We start from the raw sequence: 10,456 nt of genomic DNA on the forward strand, positions 1-10,456 counted from the left end.
CTAGTTGAAGATGTCCCTGCCCATGGCAGGGGAGTTGGACTAGATGACCTTTAAAGGTCCCTTCCAACCCAAATTATTCTATGATTCTAGTCTGCTGCTTCCTTGTTTTTATGCTGTATGTCTGTTTACATTATTGGCATGGTAGCTGAATTTTGACATTCAGAATAGCTGTGACCCAATAATCTAAATGTGGAAATTACTTGTCTGCTGCTTCCTTGTTTTTATGCTGTATGTCTGTTTACATTATTGGCATGGTAGCTGAATTTTGACATTCAGAATAGCTGTGACCCAATAATCTAAATGTGGAAATTACTTGACCAACAAAAGAGAAAATCACTGGGAACAAGTGGAGAGTTTAATTTTGCCCTTTCTAGTCATCATACTGACCCTTCCATCCTGCAGCACTGCAGATGGCTGCCTGATCGCTCACAGATTCTGCCAAATAGTGAATTGACAGTACTCAAGGAAACTACCAAAATCTTTAGGTCTGTGTGGGTGGAAGACAGAGATTTCCTCTCTGCTGGTAGTGTTTCTGCATTCTGCATTATAAAATTTCCTCACAATAGTTTCTGCATGTGTAATCCCTGCCATTTCACTTTAATGTGTATTTGTAGTCGTTTTGATAGTTCTGCACCTGAGGAGTAACTAGATGGGAGACATAATAGCACTAGCCGAAGTCTAGACTGTCCTTCTAGATGAAGGTTGGGCACTACTCCTGACATCTAAAAAAATGTCAGTAGGTATTGCATTTAGTGTCCATAGCACTATTAGATTTAAACAGCTAATAATTTATGAAGTGGTAATGTAAAATGTTAGGATTTATTTTTGTTTGAAAAGTGTGATTTCAAGCTATCAATCACATTATGTAAAGTTCTGGAAGAAAAAAAAACCCTGTTGGTAAAAACTTTGGGAAATTGAGCAAAAAGCAAGTTGTAATAAATAAGTTACAGATGTGAGCTTGGTTTTAGCCCTGATTGCATTGGAAGCTCAAGGACATTCCATTTGGCAGAAGCTAAAAAAATTACCTTCTTGGTGAAATCCCAACTCCTGAACTACAAATGAAAATTTTTTCTTTTTTCATGGGGGCAAAGGGTTTGGGTTTTTTTTTTCCTTTTTTTTTTCTTTCGGTTTTCCATGCTAGGCCGAGATGTCAGGCTTTTCATGCTAACTATAAAGGAAATCTCACTTTGGGCAAAGTGTTTTTCTTTCACAGTTGAATTGATGGCAATTCGTTTGGTTTTTGATTTTTTGTTATTAGTCTACTGCTTGTCTTTAAGCTTACAGAGTGAGCTTGCATTTATTTTACAGGATTTCCTGTGGTATCCAGAAGTTAATGGCTCTATGAGGCAACGTATCAAATCTTGGACTGAGGTTTGTCTTAAAAAACTGTTCATTTTAGGAAAATACAGCAGCTGACTGAGGACTACTACCTTTCTTTTTTTTCATATACACAGCTATAATTACTAGGAGTCCAGCAGATGCAGCATATCACATATATTCAGTCAGTTATGTACCAGAGATATGAAATTTAACATCAAAATAGTGAAAGGGGGATGCTTACTGGTGTGTATGTTTCTGGGCATCTCCAGGTCTCACAAGGATGACTTCACTTGGGCCAAAAAACCCCCAAACCAAACCAGAAAAACCCTACTTCCTAGGACCAGGTTGATTCATCCTATTAAGAGCTGAAAGGATTTTACTCTGATGTGATGTTTCTCTTCCTCTGTGTCTGCGATGGCTCCGCTTTTATGTGACCGAACATTTTTGATCCTTACGGATCCCTTCCAACTTGAGATATTCTATGATTTTACATCTATGTTAATTTGAGTGTTCCCAACTGAAGGACAAAGGCGACTGGAAAGTCAAGAATGCCTTGATTTTTTTTTTTTTTCAATATTTCCCTCAAATTGCGTACTAATTATTTTACGTTTCAGTTATGATATAGGTTGTCATGTTATTCAGCATAAAATTATGTACGTAATTCTGATAACGAGTAATATGTTTACAGATTGGCAACAAATTTTTCTTCTTTCTTTCTTTGTTGACCTTTAAAAAGACTGGAGTGATTTAGCAATGGCCCCCGGTGATTCTTTTGCTACCCTATTTGTCATTCTTGCATGACACCTTCCATCAAGATAGCTGAAGTTACCATTCGTTTTTCTGTGGTTACTAAAAAAAATTGAGAGCTGCTAAACCCTTGCTGTGCCAAGGCAAAACTCATACTGAGGTGATCAGCACTGTTTGTTTCCTTGTACTCTTCTGTTTGAGTACATATTCTGTTCCTTGTCCTAGACATAACTTTCAGACCAGGGCAACAAGGACAACAACTGTCTGTTGTCCTTGTTCTGTTTTTGCAATGTGTTTATGGTCACTTCAGTCAGTTGAACAGCTCAAACAGACGTTTGAGAATGCTGAGAGACACTGAGAGAAAAAGTACTTCAATAGTATGATCTACAGTTTACTTGACCTTAGGAGGAGATGTTTAGATAGCTTTTAAAGAGAACTTATGCTGCTAAATTGATAATGATTGTAAGTGCTTATTGATGCTTTGCACTTTTGCAGATTCTGTTATGTGAAAATTCTGGTATGTCACAAATTGATGTTCTCTGTAATATATCTGCAGTCTATTCTTTTGTAACCATTAACTGATGGACAAGTTGAGTCACAGTTAATTAAGATATGTCTTAATTAACTTGATATAATAATAAGTATAATTTGTGAATATTTTAAAACAAAATTTCTTTTTACTTTGTGTCTTAGGGTTCTGTGGCAAAACCTCATATAATTGTAGCAGGAGCTGCCACGGTAAGTTATACATGTATGGGTATTTTAATAAAGAAGGAAGTTCTAGTAGCATAACTTTTATGCTCTCAAGGTGGTTACATGATGAAGTTATTAAACCCAATTTATAATAAAAAATATACTCTCAGTGAATTTTCTGTTATAACAAGTAGTTCTGAAATAGCAGATATATTGTATTATAGCTGTGCGATGTACAGTACTTGCTTTTTGGCAGCAATACTCATTAATAAGCATTGATTTGCTTGAACCTAGCTAATAAATAAAGTAGCCTCTTTGTTAAAAGCAGATTATTCATTTAAAAAGTTAAATAAAAGTACTTGCATACTAACTGAGATGCATTTTTAATAAACTCTCTTCAGTCACAAAATACTGCTTTTGAGCATGGCCCAATCTGGAACGCTCTTTCTGAGTGCATATATTTCTTTTAGACTTACATGGGCAAAAACCTGAATTTTACAAGAATAATTCAGCAACCAAAGACATTGCACTTCCTGAATCTTGTTCCACTGGAAGTTTCCACCACTGCTATGAGCTGCAGCATCACAGAAAACAGGGCTGACAAGGACCTGAAGAGATCTCCTAACCCACCAGTTTGCCACAAGGCAGGATCAGTTACACCTGTGTCGCGCTTGACAAGAGTCAACCAATTCTTTAAAACTTCTAGGGAGGGAATTCAGCAGCCCCCCCTAAGTAGTCTATTCCAGTAGTTGGCTGGTACTGGGAGTCAAGAGTCGAACAACTGCTCATCTCATTAATTCCACATTTAATGTCCCTTACGTCCAAATATTTTGGAACTGGAATTTGAAAGGCATTAGCTATTATAAATTCATACCAGCTCAAATGTAGAGGGAGAAAATGTGTTCCATGCTCCTGGGCATGCCAGTCTAGGGGGAATTCCCCCAATTTTAGGGGAAGGTCCTATGTGTATGCAGACTTCCACACATTTCCTGAGGGATCAGAAATTCTCTTGTTTCCTTACAGATGAACCCCCTAAATTCTCTTCCTCTGTAGGATCCACGTAAATATTGAGCTTTAGGAATCTTAGTAAGCCTAGAATATCTCTGCTCAGTCTGAGAATCTAGCGTGTCTTACTAGCATGAGTCGTACTTCACACAGAAAATGCCATTATATATGGATAATGTTCTGGCATGCAGGAGGTCATGTTGCAAAACTACAGGACTCTTAGCTAAATAATTCCTTTTAATTATATATATACATTAGCCGTAGCTTGTTGTCCTTTGTGGACAGCAGGAGATACAAACCAACAATATGTATGTGATGCTCAGCTCTTTATAACACCAATATATTTACACAAAACATTAATAGTGATATCTAGAGTTGGCCAAAGACAAACATCCCCTATTTTAAGGGACTTGCAGAAAAATAAAGTGCTTCAAAAATCTGATGCATCAGCAACATCACCATGGCTAGCACTAGTGTGGTAACCTGCTGCTAGATTAAAATGTGTGCCCTTGGACTTATCAGCATTTTGAAACTTCCCTGTATCTTTAACTTAGCTCTCGGTTTGGTCATGCTACTTTGGTCTGGACATGTCTGTCTTAAGACATCAACTGCATAACAGTTTATAAGTAGAAGTAAACTCTTACAAGCTGGAGAAGCTCCAGCTAGTACACAACTCAGTTGCTTGCTTATTCTGGGAAAAGGAGATGCTCTGAGGATGTCACTGCAGTGCTCTGCTTCTTAGTTCCTGGCTTCCTGTTGAATAGAATATGCTTCTTAAAACGTCTTTTAAATACTGTAGGTGTTTCACGAGTAAAGATTTAGCTACTGGGAGAAACTACTTTTTTTCCAGAGTGTGAGTTCTCAGAGCAGCTGCATGTTATTTGGTTTCATGAAGTATTCGTTTATATTCGATAATATTCTCATGAAGTGGACTAACCAGTGTACTTGGCTTACATCAAAATTTTTATGTTGATATTTAGAAATAACTAGAGAGTTCACTACATACAGGCTAAATTATTAATTTTTTTTTTTTTTACACATTTTGTCTAAATTAGTATAGATACAGTAATACTTTTAAAAAATGCTAAATCTTTTTTTCCTACAGTGTGGGAGATTCTTTTCAGAAGTTAGGAGACATTCTTGGGTAGCTATAGCATTCTCCCAATCATTTCATACAGAAGATTAAATCAGAAATTAAAATGGCTCCTCTTCTTTTCTTTTTTTTTCTCTTTTTTTCTTTTTGGATATCTGCAAAACATTTTTCTCTTTTCTTTGTGGATATCTGCAAAACAGATGGAAATATTGGAACTCAGTACCACCATCAAGCTTTTTTCTGTGGTCAGTTTTCCTAGAGTAAAATTGACCGAATTGGCCATGATTTTTTTATAATGTGACTGGCTTTGCTACTTCATCATTGTTCAAAGTCATGGGGCTTTTAATTAAAATACCTTGCATCATTTAATTTATGAAAAATCAAATACACATTAAGTTGAATATTATATACTCTGTATTTAAATGATCTGTTTGAATGTAATTATCTGTCTAGACAGCTGCTTGTTCAAAAAGAAATTTTTTAGCACTTTAAAAGCAAAGACTAAAGAAATAATCTAGCTTTATAGAAATAATGAAAAATAGCTACTAACGAAGCAATGGAATCAGTTAATTAAGGGTCTTCTGACATACAGGTTCTGAATCTCTTTCTTTGTTTCTCCAGTGGTCTATCAAGATTCACAATGGCAGCAACGAAGCCCTCACACAATATAAAATCAATATCACTTCAATTGCACCTCTTTTGGAAAAATTAGCAAAAAATAGTGATGTTTACTGGGTCTTACAAGGTAAAGTAATGAACAGTAGGTAACAATTGTACTGTCACTGTCTGTTGAATCATTATCTTGTAGGATACGGAAAACTTAGTCCATATTGCTTACTTGCAGAGTAAAAAGGCTGTTGGTTGAATTCCGTTCTGGCCTTTCTTGCAACCTTAACTAGCTGGTACCTAACTAGCTGTTACTAGTGATGGAGATTTTAAAGCGCTCTCAGGAAAATCTTTTGCCTTCTGAATTCTTAATTCTTTGTTAGCTTACTCTCAGACTCAATATGCCAGGTTTATTCTCCCTGTGCTGTGCTCCATACATGCCTCCTGGGAGTCAAGAACACAAGTGCATAAAACAGCTGTATTCCTGTGTTTGTGTTCAATTAAATTTTCAGATTACATAAATAATAGGAGAGGTTCAACGAGTGCATCCTCTGTGTGTGTCTAGAATGAATAGACGTACTCTAGAGAATACAGAGAATTTAAGTCTCTAGGATGAAACTTGCTTCTGTACACTTGAGCACTGATGAGTTAAGGTTAGGCGCCAGAAATCATGGTTGAAAATGAGTCTGTGATATTTTTCTTACGGCACCACGCTTACATTCTTTTGCTTTTCTTCAATAAAACCTAAGGTATGTCTCTGACACTGAACAATGAGCTCATAGGTAGAATGCGTTTCCTGGTTTATCTGCCGTAGAATACGGCATTTTAGATTATTACCTCAGTTAGAAACATAGGCAGATTTTGAGCCCTAATAGGAATATACCCAGCTGTACCCTTACAGTCATATCCAAGTTCCTATCAAAGATGGTTCTAGAGGTTAACCTGAATCAACAATCTTCTTGCATTCCTTTCAAAACCATGTTTATCTATAACAGAAACAGTTAGCTGTCAGACATGTCCCAACATTCTGTTGATAAAGATCCAGTCCATTTAAGTCATCTCTGAGCTCTTTAATGGAACGAATAAGAGGAAAAGCAGCCTGTACACACAGAGTTGTCTAGCATTGGTTGTCCAAAAGTAGGCATTGAGGTAGCTAAAGTAAATCAACTTACAGCTCGTAATGTGTTTCACCAGAGTTATGAACATCAGTAGCTTTTCATAGCAACTTACTGATCTCCAGCTGACCTTTTGATCTAAAATTCCGTATAGCTTTGTGTTAAGCTCTACGTAATTTCTGAAGCCTGCAGGCAATTAAGTGGTGTTCCATTCTTCCGAAAAACTGAAATTCTGCCATCAGTTAAACTGGAATCAACAGGAGCAAGTGGAATATGCTTATGGACTATGACTTAGAGAAATGAGAAGCTGGTTTCTTCTGCAGTAACTAGAGGGTTTGAGAGATTTTTTTTTTTTTCCCCCCACATGTCTATTCTGCTGTCTATCTTCTGTCCTCTTGGCTTTGGAGTCTTTCCTTGGGGGATTCCATTGCTGAGAGAAGGCATAAGCAGCTCTGCACTCCAGCATTATACGTTCTTCATGGGTTTCGGGAAGTTAAACAGGCATTCATGTCTGGCTAAAGCTTTCTAATCTATAAGTACATATGCATGACTAGGGAATGGCGATAAGAACATTTCATCATAAACAACTCTCGTTACTACTCTAGTTACTGTAACAGTCACTCATTCCTCATTGTACATTTTTTTCTGTACCATTAAACAATTGTGGCTACCTAAATGAAAGTAGCCTGTACAACTTGAGCTAAGTATTTGTCAAGTAGAAGATTAATGTGCCTGTTCTTTGTCCTTTCAAATTCAGACCCTGTTTATGAAGATATGCTGAGTGAAAGTCGGAAGATGATCACTAATGAGAAAATAGATGCTTATAACGAAGCAGCTGTTCGTATTCTGAACAGCAGCTCCCGAAATTCCAAAGCTAAAGTTAAAGTGTTCAGTGTATCAAAATTGATAGCACAAGAAACTATCATGAAGTCTGCAGATGGCCTGCATCTCCCTGAATCAAGCAGAGATACAGTAAGTGTTTTTATCACTGGTCAACATCAAAAAGTAATAATAGTAAAACAAGATTTTAAGTGAATGTTCTGAAATGGCAGACAATATGAATGTAATGAGGACCTGCACATTCTTCAGAAAATTTTTTTCAGAAGATCTCAATAGGTGGGAGGGCAGTCAGTTGTATAGGATGTTTAAAAAACATAATAGCAAACACATTAATGCGTAGCTATTTTAAAATAGCTGTTAATCCGCTAGATCTTTTAGATTCTGAGTGCAAATTTTGTGCCTTCATCTGTATGAATGAGTTAGAGTGATAATGATTTGTAAAGCAGTGCTAAGAAATAAGTCTTAAATTTTCCCCTATGTGCCCATATAATTTTGTTTAGTAAGGAGTATGAAAAGGGTAAGAAAACACACAATATACACCTTTGTGGTTGCATGGAGTGCCAACTCCTTTGCAGGTTTCAGTTGCTTTCAGGTACTGGATGAACTAAATATCATTTAACCACAGGTTTCAGTCTCTTTGTCATGTTTTAGAGACTTTAATTACCGTGCCCCTTTAGGACCCAAGTTTGTGAGCTGTTTTTAATTTATAGTCCATTTAGCTCAGTATAGCTCCTTTTATAGCCAGTAGAGAGAACCCTTCTGTAAGGATTAGGATTAGCTCTTTTTGCTTACCTCAAGAAGCTCAAAGGTTTCCTGGTTGGAAGAGATGTTTTGACTGTACTGTTGAATGCAACTAGGTATATGGGGTTACTGTGAAATTTTATCTGTGTAATGGTAAGGGAGAATTGCATATGTTTTATGTCAATGCATGATCTAGAAGAAAATTTCTTACGATGAAAATGTTAACTTTTTTATTAGAGATTAATTGACAAAACTGCCTATTTCTTTGACAGAACGCGATGATTCTTATGAATGTCTACTGCAATAAGATAATGAAGCCCATTGATGGCTCCTGCTGCCAGCCTCAGCCTCCTCTCACTCTGATACAGAAGTTAGCTTTCTGTTTCTTTACTTTGTCCATTATCGGATATTTAATTATCAATTTAATTCATCGGAATAATTTTCGGAAGAACAAATCATGCACTGATTTGGAAGGTGGAGAGGAGAAGAAACCTGCCATCAGCACCCCTAATGTTTCTACTTTAGAGATGCTCTTACACTCCTTGTGCAAACTTGGTCTAATCATGACCTATTTTTATCTATGTGACAGAGCAAATCTTTTCATGAAGGAAAATAAATTTTATACACATTCATCTTTCTTCATACCAATCGTCTATATCTTGGTTTTGGGGGTATTTTATACCGAAAATACCAAAGAGGTAATGATCACATTGACATCCTACTTATAACGTTGTTTTCCAATTTGAGTGTAAATAACTAATTGCTAAATATTGAAAGCTAAATTTTCAAAGTCAGTATAACTCATCTGCAAAAATGCACTCACAAGCAATATAACATTTGCATGGAATTAGATGCAAAAGCTTTTTGAAAGCATATGGCTATGAGCGCTTTTAGCCATTGTCACTCAGTCCAATTTGAAGTGAGCATAGCTCAGATACAAGAGAGTGTAGAGCACGTTAAAATCTGGTAGACCTGTGTCCACTAGACAGAAGTCTTTTACAGTTGAGACCTATTTACCCTTAAAGTGGTTTATTGTTTTGAACTTTTTCTCCTCATTTTGTAGATGTTCGTTGTACTTTTTGGAATAGCAACACTCTTGTTTTGTTTTGCATTAGACTAAAGTGTTAAATAGAGAACAGACTGATGAATGGAAGGGCTGGATGCAACTTGTTATTTTGATTTATCATATCTCTGGAGCAAGCACAGTAAGTGATTTGAATTTCCTATTTTTTTTTAAGTGGGAATGCAATTTGGGTGTGTTACTTCAAAAGAAAGATAGTGCAAATGCGTATTAGAGTTGAATAGCATGAATAACTCATGCTATTGTTCCTGTAGTTTTAAAAATGGTATTAGCAGAATTAGTTTTTCTCTCTAAGTGTAGATTTCATTGATAAGAGCATTTTATGCATTACTTAGCTAATGAAAAAATATACTTGTTTCCTCCATGTAGAATATTATGTTAGTTTATTTTTAACTGCTAGCAACACTTCATTTTTATGTTCAGAACTTGAAACTGCTGAAGGTAAGCCCTCAAAGATCCTTTCTTAACTCTCTTTTAACTGGTTACAGAATATGGACAGTTTAAAGCAATAAATAACAGAAACTCATTTTAACATCAGAGAGGTTAGGGCAACAAAAGAGCTTAGTAAGAAACAGGGAAATGCAGCATAATGTTTCTTTTCTTAGTTAAACCTGACTTACTGCAATGCAGAAAAAACGTAAAATAGGGGGGAAGAAAGGAAAATCGAAAGCATTTACGTGGCCATTTATGAAAGGTACTTTATTTTTCTCAACAGTTTTTGCCTGTGTACATGCACATTCGAGTTCTGGTTGCTGCATATCTGTTCCAAACAGGTTATGGACACTTCTCATATTTTTGGATAAAAGGGGACTTTGGTGTATACAGAGTGTGTCAGGTAAGAATATCTACTTACCGTTTTTATAAAGAAATTTGTTCAGATAACAAAATACCCATAATATATCTGTACTCCCTAAGTAATGTGATACAAGATTACTTAACAAAGGTTTGCACATTCAAAATGGCTGTTGTTTCTATGTAATCTGACCTGTTTAATCAGTAATATTTATCTAATACAAACATATTGTATTTGTTTCCCGCCTAGTGGATGAGGGAAAGGCTGTGGATGTGGTCTACCGGGACTTCAGCAAGGCCTTTGACACCGTCTCCCACAGCATTCTCCTAGAGAAGCTGGCGGCTCACGGCTTAGACAGGTGTACTCTGCGCTGGGTCAAAAACTGGCTGGACGGCCGGGCCCAGAGAGTTGTGGTGAATGGA

The 10,456-nt window shown here is 36.5% G+C and overlaps 1 protein-coding gene across 1 annotated transcript in view; it reads left to right on the forward strand.

Annotated features, from left to right (window-relative positions):
- Positions 1-10,456, forward strand: part of CASD1 (CAS1 domain containing 1) — a 28,627-nt gene that overhangs the window by 6,409 nt on the left and 11,762 nt on the right. Inside the window, exons 4-10 of the mRNA XM_009286339.2 lie at positions 1,309-1,371; positions 2,761-2,805; positions 5,480-5,603; positions 7,337-7,551; positions 8,433-8,858; positions 9,276-9,365; positions 9,957-10,076. Coding sequence (XP_009284614.1) covers positions 1,309-1,371; positions 2,761-2,805; positions 5,480-5,603; positions 7,337-7,551; positions 8,433-8,858; positions 9,276-9,365; positions 9,957-10,076 — 1,083 coding nt within the window. The remainder of the gene's footprint in view (positions 1-1,308; positions 1,372-2,760; positions 2,806-5,479; positions 5,604-7,336; positions 7,552-8,432; positions 8,859-9,275; positions 9,366-9,956; positions 10,077-10,456) is intronic.

Source organism: Aptenodytes forsteri, unplaced genomic scaffold, assembly GCF_000699145.1.
Source record: "Aptenodytes forsteri isolate BGI_AS27 unplaced genomic scaffold, ASM69914v1 Scaffold55, whole genome shotgun sequence".
Classification (NCBI taxonomy): Eukaryota; Metazoa; Chordata; class Aves; order Sphenisciformes; family Spheniscidae; genus Aptenodytes; species Aptenodytes forsteri.